The 15,261-nt window shown below is 40.6% G+C and overlaps 1 protein-coding gene across 4 annotated transcripts; it reads right to left on the reverse strand.

Moving 5' to 3' along the window:
- Positions 1-1,277: 1,277 nt before the first annotated feature.
- On the reverse strand, positions 1,278-10,334 carry LOC124006067 (sorting nexin-12-like). Of its 4 annotated transcripts, none has more exons than XM_046315811.1 (6): positions 9,992-10,333; positions 9,617-9,712; positions 4,534-4,658; positions 4,245-4,335; positions 3,008-3,018; positions 1,278-2,609 (listed from the first exon to the last, which is right to left on the reverse strand). In XM_046315811.1, the coding sequence occupies exons 1-5, from the start codon at positions 10,154-10,156 to the stop codon at positions 3,013-3,015; spliced, it is 483 nt and encodes a 160-aa protein (XP_046171767.1). In that variant the 5' UTR covers positions 10,157-10,333; the 3' UTR covers positions 1,278-2,609; positions 3,008-3,012. The 4 variants fall into 4 exon arrangements, with proteins under 4 accessions (XP_046171767.1, XP_046171756.1, XP_046171778.1 ...); XM_046315800.1 differs by having other exon boundaries at positions 1,278-2,162; positions 9,992-10,332; XM_046315822.1 differs by lacking the exon at positions 3,008-3,018 and having other exon boundaries at positions 1,278-2,162; positions 9,992-10,332.
- Positions 10,335-15,261: the final 4,927 nt, after the last annotated feature.

Genomic DNA, 15,261 nt, shown 5'->3' on the forward strand with positions numbered 1-15,261 from the left:
CAGTGACATCTGCCTCCCTTCAGGCCAGCATGGAGTTGCTCTTTCAATTAACTTCCACTTTATCAAGCTAACAAAACTGCATGTCTCCCTAAATAAAACAAGCGTCACCGCTGAAAACCAGGCTACAGCCTTACATTCTGGGATTGTATCTGCATCTGCACCATTAACATAACACTGCTAATCTCACTGCTGTCCCATACAGCTCATCCATTCTGTCTGCTTTCATTGAACAGGACAAGGCCTGGAGATCAAAGACAGCCTTGTGGGTTTTTGCCTTCAGTAGATATTCTGAGTCAGTCTCGATTGGCATCAAATGTGCACTCTAGTTTTCGTCATGGGTTCTGCAAAAGCTAAACTTTACTTCACAACCAGATGACCACACATACATTATCATTTTTGTATAGCACTATAGTCCAAGACATTTGACATGGGGACATGAATGCATGTTCGAATGAAAAAGTGTGTTGTGTTTGTAACCCTGGCATTCCCAGGGCCAGGGCTTGACATTAAGGGTTGTCCTAATGCCTGGGGCAAGTGAACTGAAGTCAAGCAAGTTGAACCTGCTCTGAAGTTTCCCCATTGGGCAGGTGATTTAAAAAGAATAATGGAAACAACCAAACTGCAAAGAATTCCAATAGCCTAAAAATGACAAGACACAATGGTTCTTACCCATTGTTTAAGTGAAAGACAGGCAAATTGAGCCTGAGATTATATATATATTTTTACATTTTTGGGCCAGTGATTATAATCTTCAGTCAGCCCCCCCCCCCCAAAATACCCTTGACTTGCCCAATGGGCAAGTGCATTTCAGACTTTAATGTCAATCCCTGATTCCTATTAACAGTTGTTCATGAACAGCCCTTTGCAGATCATTTCCTCCACCCACATTTTATACCCTGCTAATGTAACTAAGTGACCACTGCATATGCGGGTGGCTACAAAGGAGTGGAAAATCCTACTCGTCTTAATGCTACTTTCAATTAAAACTTAACAGACGGTTATTTGGGAAAATTGTGTCTTGTTATTTTTGAACCATGCACTTTACAGGTCAAGGCACACATCAAAAGCTATTTTTGGGGTACATTTAATCCACCTGACTACATTCCCCTCCCTGTTAATCCTGTCGATTCCTGGAGTACGCTACTAAATTAAATTGAAGAGGTTCAACTTTAACAAAGTTAAAAAATAAAAAGAAAAAAATAAAACATACAAGATACAAATGAGAACCATATACAATCCCCTGAAATTCATTTGAAAAGACTGTTTTGGACATGGCACAGCAGGCAGAGATTTTATTGATAGTACAAACAAGGCAGTTTATATGAAAACTGAAATCTGCATGATTAAATGTACATAATGATGAAGAGGTAAAAGACATGACAGAAAGCAATTTAAAGAATACTTTGGGTCAATAAACTTCATGCTGAAAGCTTTATCAATACAAATGTGTGGATTATTGATCAGCCCCTTGTTTTCACAGTGGTTTGATTACCTGACATTCCATAAGCAGACTGAAGACAACTTATGCAGAGCTCAAGGCAAAGTTACAGAAAGAAAAAATTCATAATACAAAAAAAAAAAAAAAAAAAATCACACTAAGAGCATGTTGACGTGCAAAGAAACATGGAATGTCATGCTACAGGAAGTAAATCTCCCATTTAAAATAGTTGTTTTGCTTAACTTTGGAAGGTATCATTTACTGACATCCATCAGAGATGGGAAACATACAATTGGAAGAACAATGTTGGTCACTGTGGGTATGAAGGGACAGAGACATGATGATTGAATACTTAAGATGGGATAACACTATTTCTCATGTATTTTTATACATCTCCAACAATGCACCAACTTCCCTGTCACACCCCCCATTTAGTGTTCTTGGAGTAAACAGCCCCAATACAGTGCTGCAGAGGGACATGCACCATTGTTGCTGGGGCAACTAGCAGAATATACTTTTTGTATACAGTACAAGGCATTAGAGAGTGACGCAAGCAGCTGTCAAAGGTGGTTGCGACCACGACGGGGATAGGGTGCGGTATGCTTAATCAGGCAGAGGTGATAAAACAGACGAGTCCTGGTCTGCGTTCGGCACGTCTTGCCTCTGGATTACTGGATCTGGAGTCCAAACAATTGCGTGCCATGATCAGATGGTCTTTCCATTACTGAAAGAGATGTTGCAAAAATGGTGAAATGCTTTATCCTCAAAGTGTCAGGTCCGACTCGTTTCTTTTTTGTTTGTCGAGGGGGCCCCGAGACTGCGGATTCGTAGGCAACTGTCCTGTTCTGCCCCCCTGAAAAGATCCGTATCATGTTCTGTGTTTCTTTACGAATATTCTTTTTTTGTGGTTACCATCCCTTCACATTTCTCACTGTCAATCTTGAATTATAATTCTTAAAAAGTTTTGACTGGTGAAATGTCCATGCAGCATCTGCATACCAACCACTGGATCTCAATCAGTTTCATGGGAATATGCATTATATCCATAATATAAGATCTTCTTGGTTATGTACAGTGTTGTTTCAATTACTGGTATGTGCGGTGAGCAAACTGAGGCGATGACGTTAATAAACTGCAGTCTACATTTTGCCCAGTGGCGCGCACTGTTGAGCTGTGGCCACATAAAAAGACGGGGAAAAAAAGTGACCATTCGCACAATCACCTTACAATCTCATAAGAAATGCAGTAATTTGTGTCTTACGGTAACATTAAACTATGCTATCATATTCGATTCTGTTATGTACAATACTATCATAACGTGATGTTGCAGATACGGATTCCCCTTTGATCTAACTTCATTGAACAATCACCATTTGCAAGAGAAGCTTGTTCTCTACGAGTAGAGCAGAGAAGCTGTGTAAATAGAGAATCCTGCACATGTGCAGACGCTTCGGGACCTTTAGCCCCCCGGGATAAGGGGGTCCACCTTTTTTTAAACTAATGATTGTGTCCATGCTATGTTCTAAAACTTCGAAGAGATTTTAGAGTGTCAAAAAAAGTCAAACTTACTTCATTCATACCTGCATAAGAGAGAGAGAATACATTTAAATCAGTAAACTCACTACATAACTTAGCATACAGTGCCTTCAGGAAAGTATTCAGACCCCTTAATTTCCCACATTTTGTTACGTTACAGCCTTATTCGAACGGATTAAATAAAAACTCCTCAGCAAGCTACAGCACACACAATACCCCATAATGACAAAGCATAAACATGTTTACATTTTTATTTACATAAGTATTCAAACCCTTTGCTATGAGACTTGAAATTGATCTCAGGTACATTTGGTTTCCATTGATCATCCTTGAGATGTTTCTACAACTTGATTGGAGTCAACCTGTGGTAAATTCAATTGATTGAACATGATTTGGAAAGGCACACAGCGGTCTACATAAGGTCCCACAGTTGACAGTACATGGTCAGAGCAAAAACCAAGCCGTGAGGTCGAAGGAATTGTCCATAGAGCTCAGAGACAGGATTGCGTTGAGGCACAGATCTGGGGGAGGGTACCAAAACATTTCTGCAGCATTGAAGGTCCCCAAGAACACAGTGGACTCCCTCATTCTTAAATGGAAGAAGTTTGGAACCACCCGGCCAAACTGAGCAATCAGGGGAGAATGGCTTTGGTCAGGGAGGTAACCAAGAACCCGATGGTCACTCAACAGAGCTCCTCTGTGGAGATGGGAGAAACTTCCAGAAGGACAACCATCTCTGCAGCACCCTGTAGCAAACAGGCATTTGTGGTAGAGTGGCCAGACAGATGCCACTCCTCTGTAAAAGGCAAATGACAGCTTGCTTGGAGTTTACCAAAAGAAACAGACTGTCAGACCATGAGAAACAACATTCTCTGGTCTGATGAAACCAAGATTGAACTCTGGCCTGAATGCCAAGCGTCACATCTGGAGGAAACCTGGCACAATCCCTATGATGAAGCATGGTTGTGGTAGCATCATGCAGTGGAGATGTTTTTCAGCGGGAGGGACCGAGAGACTAATCAGGATCAAGGCAAAGAGGAATTTTAGAATAAGGCTGTTAGAAAAATGTGGAAAAAGTCAGTCTGAATACTTTCCGAAGGCACTGTATATATTCCTACACAATATTATATACAAAATATCAAATAAAAGTGAATGGCAAAAGAGCTCTGTGTATAAACAACAACGAAAGAGCAGAGCAGAGGGTCAAGAATAGAAAGCAGTCATTTCCACACCACATTGTCAACCCCAACTCCAAACCCTACAGACGTACCTTTCCGGGAACGTAGTTGCGGTCGATGCTCTCGTCCTGCAAAAACATGTGAAGACAGCGCTCGTTTTGGGCCAGAGGGTGACCTGCAATTCTAGAAAAAAATATATAAAGACATTAATTCATTAAAAATAATTTATGTGCAGTTCAAAAATGGTGTCTAGAAATGAATGCATTTTAAATGACCCACACCAGCAGAAGCCCATTTCAAATCTGCCACAAAAAAAACTTCAAGTTGATGCAGGTTATTTCACATCATTACACCTGTAATGTTTAATAAATTGAGGGCCACCTGTTGATGAACTGCTCAAGACCCACACGCCGCTCTTCAATGAAAGCATCTTCAAAAATGCCTTCATCCCCACGGAAAGGTAGCTGTCTCTTCAGTGCCTTCCCAGGCAAGGGAGGCACTACAATCTGGGGGAAGAAAATCAATAGCAATGCATTTAGGACATAGCAGATTCACTTAATCATGGTTCATTAATTATTGCTCTAGCTAAATGCATTTAGCCTAACTTATGGAGACATCACCATGGAGTAAAATCCTATTGTGTAGTGTAGATATAGTTGAGGCCAAATATATTGGCACCCTGGCACTTTTCTTAAATAGATCCACCTTTCTTTTCTAAAATAAGTTTAAAAAATAAAAAAAAATAAAAAAGGGTCACCACATCCTGTAATCGGATTTAACATTGCAAAATAATTGTATTTTTGTCAACTTAAGTTAAATTTGAATTTTTAAAATTAAAACAAAATGGCATGGACAAAATTGGCACCATGGAGCTTTTACTTGGTTGCACAGCCTTTGGCCAAGATAACTCATTGTAGCCATCATTGAGTTTGCTGCTTTGGCCCACTTTTAGCAGCAAACTGCTCTAATTCTTCAATGTTTTACAGTGTCCTCCACCAACTGCTGTTTTCAGATCTTGCCATAGGTTTTAGATGTGATTCAGATCACGGCCGATTTCCTAAAAGCATCTTATGGCTTAGGTCATAGTTAGAATGCTGAGTAGCTTCCCAAAACCTTCGTTACTAAAGTTTCACTTGAAAATCCTTGTTATTTACCGACTGCCTCAGACCACTCGTAAAACAACCCCAAAAAAATGTTGTTATACTGAACAAAGATAAACACAACATGTATAATGTTGGTCCCGTGTTTCACGAGCAGGAAAAAAAAAATCCCTGAAATGTTTACATCCCTGTTAGTGACAATTTCTCCTTTGCCAAGATAATTAATCCACATGACAGGTGTGGCATATCAAGAAACGGATTAAACAGCATGATTATTACACAGATGCACCTTGTGCTGGGGACAATAAAAATAACTCTAAAATGTGCAGTTGTCACACAACAATGCCACAGTTGTCTCAGGTTGAGGGACCATCCAATTGGCATGCTGACTGCAGGAATGTCCACCAGAGCTGTTGCCAGAGAATTGAATGTTCATTTCTTTACCATACGTTGTTTTAGAGAATTTGGCAGTAAGTCCAACCAACCTCATCAGCCCAGGACCTCCACATCCGGTTTCTTCGCCTGTGGGATCGTCTGAGACCAGCCACCTGGACAGCTGATGAAACTGAGGAGGGAAAAACTCCTTCCAATTGGCTTATGTCATCCCCGACCCACCCATGGTTGCGCCCCTGCCCAGTCATGTGAAATCCATAGATTTGGGCCTAATAAATGTATTTCAATTGACTGATTTCCTTATATGAACTTTAACTCAATTGAAATTGTTGCATGTTGCATTTATATATTTTTGGATACTTAAGTTAATACCTGCAGTCAACTTGTGCAATACCTTAGGAGTAAAGCAGATTGCATTCTTAGATTTTACCCAGCAAATTATTTTACATAATGAAGCTTACCATACGTACTTCTCAAGAACAGTTGAGCCAGTCACATTTGTAAATAGCACAATGGGAGAAAGTGAGAGCTGGTGAGTCCAAAGAGCTCTTTTTTTTTTAAATTGACGAGTCTGTTGAGAGGCACACGAGGTGATGAAGTTACATGTGTATGCAATTCACTACTAAATGTTAGCCATCAGATATCTTATAATGGACTTCTGGCAGAAATCAAAGAGCTCTGGATAAGTTCAGTAATTGCCATTTTTCCTGTGTGCTTCCTATTAGCATTTTCTTTCTCCTCCACTCTACTCAGTGTACACATGCTGCTCTTCCTTCAGAAAAGCATACATCACAACTCTGTTCATTTGCACAATTTTGCTCATAAAATGTCCACACTCACCGAGGTTGTTACAAGCCTAGCTTGTACCCCTTTATGAGCTGGATTTGTTCATTTTTCGCATGTTAGCATTTTGCGATTTATGTGATTTCGCTATTAGTTTATGGCAATTTTGTTCAAATTCTGGTAATAGAGGCCCAATGGGCTTTTCTTGCATTTTTAGCACCCCCTTGTGTGCTCTGCCGGTAATACTGTAAATCCCAGGATGAGCGAAGGACAGCATGAACATCTGGATACCGTCCAAGCCTAAGTCGGTAGCCAACGTCCGTTATACCCAATGTCCCCTCTAAGCTGAGCGTGTGAGCGGCCGCATACTTCCTCCAGGACTGCCGCTCAGAAGAAATGCCATGCCGCGCAGAGACGCAAGAGATTGAAATTCAAAGCGTTTGCCCCATTTGTTTGCACAATATAGATCAATGTCTTTTCTGTGAACGAATCAACATTATATCAGCCCCTTTTCATTGCAACAAACCAAACCCAACTTCGCAAGATTGAGTCTGATTTTCTTGTAGGCAGAGCACAACAGAAGAATTCTATTTGCGGGGGTAACCCACGAGCTGTCTTTCAATAACCCACAAGTGAATGTGCTTTTCGGATTAGTTTAAGAGTGCAGAGCCGTGCGTGTGCACATTTGTTGATATTCTTTGCTAGTTAGCGAGTTATTCGCCCAGTTATAGATAAGTATAGGTCAGCAATGGGAAGTTACTGCTTCCTACAAGAACACAAAACAAGTAGGTTACAATTCAAGCTGTCTTTGAAAAGTCAGGTAAAAAGCTTAGATCTTAATTAAAGGGTCAGTGTTGTATTTTCAGACAGGCTGGAATATGCAAATAAGCCAATAGGCAGAAGGGTAGTCTACATTGTCTAATTCTCTGAATAATAATATTAATAATTCATTTTATAAAGTGGTGTCTTGCATCATACAACACAATACAATTTACAGTCACCTATTTGGCCCATGGTGTTACAGACCAAGTAAAAAAATAATTGAATTAATGTCAAACTACTGTAGGCTATATCATAGAAATCAAAAGTTATTTCCATGTGAAGGTGTTATGTGATTTGCTCCATTGGTTTTGTTTGTAGGCATTCATTATGCTCAAATAGCTACAATAGCCTATTGAATACTGTCTAAACTGTAAGGGTACAGCCTCAGTGTTCACTGTAAACACACACTGGAAGTTGCAGAAAATTCTCACAATGTTCAAGTTTCCGCTCACAAAACCTCAAATTTGCTCTGTGCCTCCAAGAAAATGAGGGAAAATTGGTTATTTGCATATATTTATAACTGTCACAACTAGTGTTAGTTTCCTTACATTTTCCATCATTCCATTCCATTGTTAGTTAACCTTTCTTTCCTCCGTCACGTTCGTGTGGTTGTTCCTGAGGATCGATAGCAATAGTGGATCATATTAGGCTGATGTATTACAAAGTTGTGTACTTATTTGGGACATGTAGCCAATTTGAATCATTATGGAACGCACACCAAACATAACAGTTTAAACCTGAATCTGGCACACAACGACTGGACCGTTGACAACAGTTCCATGACTAATGAAGATTAGGGTAGATGTATAAGACTACTGCTCAAGCAAGCCCTGTTGTACACTTTTCTCACCTCTCATTGTGCCATGATTGAAAAATTGAATACGGCAACTCTGGATGAATCAAACCACTATTTTTGATTCACCAATATATTTAGTGTGTAAAGGCTTTTCAAACCAGTTTTTTATTATTCATATAAATACTTCCTAACCCTAAATAATATATTTTTAATTTATTTTTTAACAACCAAATTGGTCCTGAAAAGTAGACGAATATGCACGTTCTCTCCATATAGTAATCAATTTGTCGAGAAAATTATAATTAAAGGATCACCAAATTGAAAAGGGTGGCTTTAGATAAATGTACTGGAAACTCGAATGAACTCCATGAGAATCTGTTGGCCAGCAAGTGGGAAGGTTTTCAGCGGTTGATTTTATGTACTCAGCGCACGCAAGGCAACCACGCCTGCAAAGCCCATCACGCACCTGCGTAAGGTAAGTCTGAATACCAGCTACTGAGAAGTGCGTAGGAAAGGTGTACACTCCTTAAGTCTGAATCGGACTCTAGGAGCTGATCAATCACTATTGTGGAACAATTCTAATGCGAAGGTAGGTTTTGAATGGAGAAAGTGGATTTGAGAGCAGAGCTGGCTTTCTTTCAATCCTATCAGTATCAAATGCCTCAACAACGCTTTTTCTTCGTGGCATTTTGGGAAACACATCTTCAGCCGTTGCATTGTCAAAACACTTGTAAGCCTAAATTTCAAAGCTGTTGTTGGCCACTCCAGAATAGTCCAACATCTCTTCTTGAACCATCCCTGGGGGTTTTTGGTGTGTGTTTTGGGGTCATTGTCCTGCTGGAAGACTCAAAACCTTCAATGGAGACCCAGTTTTTGGACACTGGGTTGAACATTGGACTTCAAAACATGATAATCAGCTGATTTCACACCCTTAAGGCCCCCAGTACGAGAGACAGCAAAACAACCAACCCCAAACAAACCCATAGCATTATCAAACCTCTCCCATGTTTGATTGTAGGGAGGGCGTTCTTTTCATGGAATGCTTCATTTGGTCGTCAGTTAACACAGCGCTGATCTGTATTGCCAAAGAGCTGTAATTTTGGTTCATATTTTTTCTTCAATCAGGCTTCCTCGGGTCTCCTTCAGCAGTGGGGTCTTCCTATGTTTACCAAATGAACCATTCAAAGAAAAGAACACCCTCCCTACAATCAAACATGGGAGAGGTTTGCGAGGTTGCTTTGCTGTCTCTGGTACTGAGGAGGCATCATTAAATCATCAGATTATCAATGTGTCAAGGAGTGCAATGTCCAACCAAGTGTCCAAAAACTGTCGCTGTTGAAGGTTGCGGGTCTTCCATCAGGACAACAACCCAAAGACACATCAACAGAACCTTGGAAATATTCAGAAAGAAACGCTGGACTGTTCTGGAGTGGTCAGCGTAAAGTCCAGATCTGAATCACAACCTATGGCAAGAGCTAAAAACAGAAATTGGTGGAGGCCACCCCTCAAATTAATTTGTGTATCACAGTCTGATTAATCAGGCAGGCCATAGCTACAATCTTTCACTCACCTTACTGTCTCGCTCCAACTCATTCTTCAGCCACTCAAAGTCACTGTATCTTCTTCGCACAGTAGAATCCTTCAACTTAAAAATCGGCAGGTTTGTCTGCATTTATTGAAAACAAAAACAATAAAATTATATATTCTCGTCAATAGACAGCCATCAAGTAAACGCTAGCTAGCAAGCTAGCTAACCCATCTTCGCTTAAAAAGGCTCCCTGACGTGCAATTTTAAACACTTCCTTAGCTCACAAAGCTAACTAGCTAGTAGGCCAGAACAAGTCCTGGGCCTCGATTTTCATCCATCTAACCTTAGCAAAAGCTACAAACATGTTCAGCTAGCTAACAATGTCGTGACGACAGACTTCTAGCTATAATAACCTACCCGCATACGGACTTCGTACGTTGTGAAACGGTTCCGCCCGACTCCAACAGTTTGGGGGTCATAAACATCCATTTCAAGAAAATTGCTGGGGGGACCATAAGCATCCGTCAGGTCCTGAGGTTTTGAATTTAACCGGCGAGTATCAGCCACCGTGGGATCTGACATCTTCCTTGTCCGACAACCCGCAGGATGTTCACGTTATAAAACTCAATAGCGAGGAACAATTCTCAGCTAGATCTCTCCTATTAATTTGATGTGTTCAGCAAATTTCAACGCGGCGTAAACACACACACACACACACACACACACACACACACACACACACACACACACACACACACACACACACACACACACACACACACACACACACACACACACACACACACACACTCTTTTTCTTCTATGGTGTATATATATATATAAAACATTTTTGTGTGTGTGAGATGGAATATGCGCTCCGCCGCCTACTGTCCGGGATGGAGACAGGATTCGCAAAAATGGAACAAAATACCAAAATGTGGTGTATTGACAAATGTATGTGTTAATGAGTTTAGATTTTAAATGGTTGCAAATAGCCAATGGGGTTTGTGTGCAGGGGTTGAGTTATTTTAATTAACAAATGACAATGGGGTTTCAGTTCTTGCATTGAAGTGATTGGATTACGAGATACAAGCAGTAAAAGTTCAATGACATATGGGAGAGTTGGGCTGAAGACATTGTAGAGAGTAGTCGACTGTAACAGGCTGACTACAACTACTGACTTTTGCAACGCACGTGACGCTTGCGTCACAAAATAAATTTAGAAATCTATATATTATTCAATTATTGCACCAACACTGCTTGCTCGCACCAACGAGCCGTGGGCCGTGGGCTAACACGGAACCCAAACCGGCTGTGCGTGCACCATCGTGCATACATTTATTTTTCCCCTTACACCAAACAGGTTAAAATATCAAAACAAACTCTGAACCATTTACATTCATTTGGGGACAGGTCGAAAAGCATTAAACATTTATGGCTATTTAGCTAGCTTGCACTTGCCAGCTAATATGTCCAATTTAGCTAGCTTGCTGTTGCTAGCTAATTTGTCCTGGGATATAAACATTGAGATCTTCTAGGCTTTTTCTTCTCTAGACTTTATATTGCGATTGGCAACTTTCATAAATTAGGTGCATTACCGCCACTGACCTCGTTCGTCTTTCAGTCACCAACATGGGTACCTGCTTCTATAAACCAATGAGGAGATGGGAGAGGCAGGACTAGCAGCGTGATCTGCATCACAAATATAACTGACTTCTATTTTAGCTCTTGGCAACGCAGATGCAACGCGAGCGGTGTAGACAGCCTGTAAAATAGAAGTCAGTTCTATTTGTGACGCAGATCTCTCTGCAAGTCCTGCCTCTGAGTCCCCAAAGAATTTCTGCAGCAGCCACAATAACGTTCAGTTACTTCGATTTCTTTGAGACTTGTGCCGTACAGTTTATAACTGTGTCAATGAATGCCACAAAATCCACCTTTTTCCTAGCAGCAAACATTTAATACAGGCTGTGATGCGTCCACTACCATATCTTCACTATCGTCACTTGTTTTCTCAATTATTTGAATTGCTTCCGCATAGGAGATTCGATTGATCCCCACGCCAATTGCAACACCGTAGTCCTTCTACTCACCGTTCTTCAATAAACTCTGTCCGTCTGCACACACTTGAAACATGGCCAAATACATTACAATTCTTACACTGCAATGGCTTGGAGACAAAAGCTCTTACAGCGTATCTTACATAACCAAGCTTCACATGCATAGGTATTTGCTCTTCATCAAAAAAACAACAGGACTGACTGTCACGACTTCTACCGAAGTCGAAGCCTCTCCTTGTTCGGGTGGTGCTCAGGGGTCAACGTCACCGGTCTTCTAGCCATCATTAATCATTTTTTTTCATTGGTTTTGGCTCGTCTTCCTACACACCTGGTTTCAATCCCATTCATTACCTGTTGTGTATTTAACCCTCTGTTTCCCCTCATGTCTTTGTCAGAGATTGTTTTTATTCAGTGTTGTGTTCGTGCGTGACGGGTCCTCGTACCCGTACCCACTTTGTTTATTGTTACATTTAGTGTTTGGCGTATGTTTCGTTTATTGTTATTAAATAACTCCATTACACTCAGTATGATTCTCCTGCGCCTGACTTCCCTGCCACCTATACACACAACACTGACAGACTTTCTTATTTTTCTCCATTTACCCAGCGGGTCAGATACGGGGCACCAATCACACCGGGAATTCTCTTCAGGGATTCAACCTGAATATCTGTTGTCACCCCGGAAAGGACTCATTTGACTGGTGCTCTACTCCGAAGCTCAAAACACAAAACTTCTGTTGTCCGGATTCTTTTGAGGCTAACTGCAATATTCTTCTTTTCTTCAGAAATACAATTACTCAAAATAAGACCACTCCTGGACACTCTGACAGACTCCACTTTTCCCAGCCTATACTTCACCATTTGACACCTCAAAGGGGTCTCCCACATATGCATCCTTACTCAACATACACATCCCAACAAGAGGTCATTATCATTCATACAAGTATCCTCCACTACTGTTGTCCATTCACAACATTCATCTTCACCAACTTTGTTTGACATGCTGCTTGATTTGAATTGTTCATCCAATTCCGCCATTTTCCCCCTGCCACTCTTGAATAGTAATTTGTGCCGCTCAATCATTTTGTTTATAAGGCACCATGGTGTATCATCCAGACTCATACAAGATCTAACCCATACGTAGAATGTATGCACACATGACTGTAAGTCGCTTTGGATAAAAGCGTCTGCTAAATGGCATATATTATTATTATATTATCTATTATCCATAAAATAAATTATTTAATTTTCGAAATAGTTTTCATTGGGAAGGCAGATAAAGCGTTTTTATCAAAAGCAATCGCTTTTACATGGAAAAACACAGAATCATACTACTTCACGTTTGACAGATCAGGGAACCTGGCTCTGTCATGTGATTTTTCTGGATATTGAAATCAGGTTAAACTGATGAAAAATGAAAATATGTATTTTCCATATATTTAAAATATTTCTTTTTTCCAGGACGTTGAAAGAGCGTATTTTCCAGATGTTGAAAATCAGGTAAATTTTTGGTTCTGAATCAAATTTGAAACGCTCAATTTATAGACGTTTATGTTTGGGCCAAATCCAGGCTGGTCCAGACTGGACAAAATCTGAACCAAACATAGACGTCTATGATTGGTTCAGATATGATCTGGACCGGACAAAAAAAATCTATGTCCGTGGACGTTGAAATCAAGGCTGGTCTGGACCGCACCAAATCTGAACCAAAGATAGACATCTATGATTGGCTCAGATTTTGTCTAGACTAGACCAAAAACCAATGTCTGTGGATGAGGAAATCAAGAACCCCAAAAATATGTCCAAAAGACATTGGCTCGAACTTACTGGGGTGTAGCCTACCATGTCTGCAAAAATGTGGATCAATTTGTCTATTTAAGCTCGGAATATCAGCTACCCAACGTCATCAGGAGGTATTGTGAGCCTCTTTGCAATGTGTTTACACAGCGGGAAATTTTAGTTTTTAGTTAAAATTAGTTTTAGTTTTTTAGTTTTTTTCGCAATGGTCAGCTTATCAAAAATTGATGGACTTGATGGAAACCACTGATCATAACAATGGGGGTGAAACTCCTGGACAACAGTTGTGATTGTCCATTCCATATTGTCCATTTTACTTTGACCTGTCCTGTTTTAAGGATATGTTGTTTGTTGTTAACAGGACAAAGCATTTTTATTTGATTGGGCGCCATTTAGGTTATGCTATTTGATTGGATAAACCTGCATAATGTAAAAAGTGTCCGTCTCATTACATTGTCATACATATCTCCAGCCTGTAGTTACAAAAAAGGCCACCTACTTTTTCTACCATATCCTATATCTGCTACATGATTTATGTTAGACAATTTTTTGTTGCAAGTGTAGCGTTGTATTTTTTTGTGGCATCCTCACATCATCTACCTACGTTATTTAGGTATGCACGTTAGCTTTGACATGGGTTTTGCACATCGGCGTTAAACTAGACATTGGGGTGTTGCCGACGTTGGCGGTTTTAGCTAATATCGGCCGATTCTGATATGCTTACCGATATATTGTGCATCCCTAATGATAAACATACTGCACAGATATATCTTGAAATTCACTGTTCTACACAATATTGTATCACATTTGATGAGATACTGACCTGTCCATCCACAGGCTCGATCTGCTGTAATCTCTACAACTGGATGCTTGTGCTCGGATCACCAGAGGGACGCACTCCTGTTGGACTGGAAAATAAAGAGACATTTGGTCAGTGGTTGGTCTGTTTCAATGCTGTATCAACTTCTTTATCTGGACAGAGAACTCATTGTTTATAACGCAAACCCACATTGGACAATGTGACTAGTGGTCCCTCAACACCCATCCTCATGCCTCATTGTTTGTTCTTGTTTCCCAATCAACAGCTACTTCTCTGATGAGTCGGTCTTGGAGGTTTACAAGTGCACAGCAAGTCTGCACCAGCACATTATTATAACAACATAAGGATCTCAGGATTTCTGACTATTTTTGTCAAGCATTTGCCCTCTCAACATGGATCTTGTTTCTTGCTATGTCTTTTGTGAGATGTATTTCACTGTCTGTGAACCCTCTGTGGTTCAGGAATGGGGGAATGTTTATAGTGACTCCTGCAGGCATCAAGCTCTGGATCAAGAAGCCTTTGTCTGCCAAGATCACGTCTCCAGACTTGAAGATCTTCTCAAACCTTGACTTCTGGACAATGGCTTTGTCCGACAGATACAGATCACTGCAGTATGTTATCATCACATTCGGTGCAACACCCATGAGTAGCTTGAAGTAGTGCATTGAGCGGTACACAGAGTAGGTTTGTTTCTGTAGATCCATCTGACTTTGATTAGCAACTTCTATGTCAGTACAGTCAATGACGATCCTGCAGTTTTTGCTGGACCCCTGAAACGATGCAGGCAAGCACATTTGATTATTCTCAAATTATTCTCCCTCAAATTGTCATGTTTGTCATTTATTATCATGTCTTGTCCCTGTGCTCCCCATTCTATTCGTTTCCCTCTGCTGGTCTTATTAGGTTCTTTCCCTCTTTCTATCCCTCTCTCTCCCCCTCCCTCTCTCACTCTCTCGCTCTCTCTTCTCTCTATCGTTCCGTTCCTGCTCCCAGCTGTTCCTATTCCCCTAATCA

The sequence above is a fragment of the Oncorhynchus gorbuscha genome, linkage group LG02 (assembly GCF_021184085.1).
Source record: "Oncorhynchus gorbuscha isolate QuinsamMale2020 ecotype Even-year linkage group LG02, OgorEven_v1.0, whole genome shotgun sequence".
NCBI classification, from domain to species: Eukaryota; Metazoa; Chordata; class Actinopteri; order Salmoniformes; family Salmonidae; genus Oncorhynchus; species Oncorhynchus gorbuscha.

What these genes read in the sequence shown, in the direction of transcription:
- LOC124006067 (XM_046315789.1), bottom strand. Translation starts at nt 10,156, where the DNA reads ATGTCAGATCCCACGGTGGCTGATACTCGCCGGTTAAATTCAAAACCT. An exon ending in AGTTGGAGCGAGACAGTAAG is followed by an intron (nt 4,659 to 9,616) that starts GTGAGTGAAAGA and finishes TTCTTCCCCCAG; the next exon opens with ATTGTAGTGCCTCCCTTGCC. An exon ending in GCAACTACGTTCCCGGAAAG is followed by an intron (nt 3,990 to 4,244) that starts GTACGTCTGTAG and finishes GATCCTGATTAG; the next exon opens with TCTCTCGGTCCCTCCCGCTG.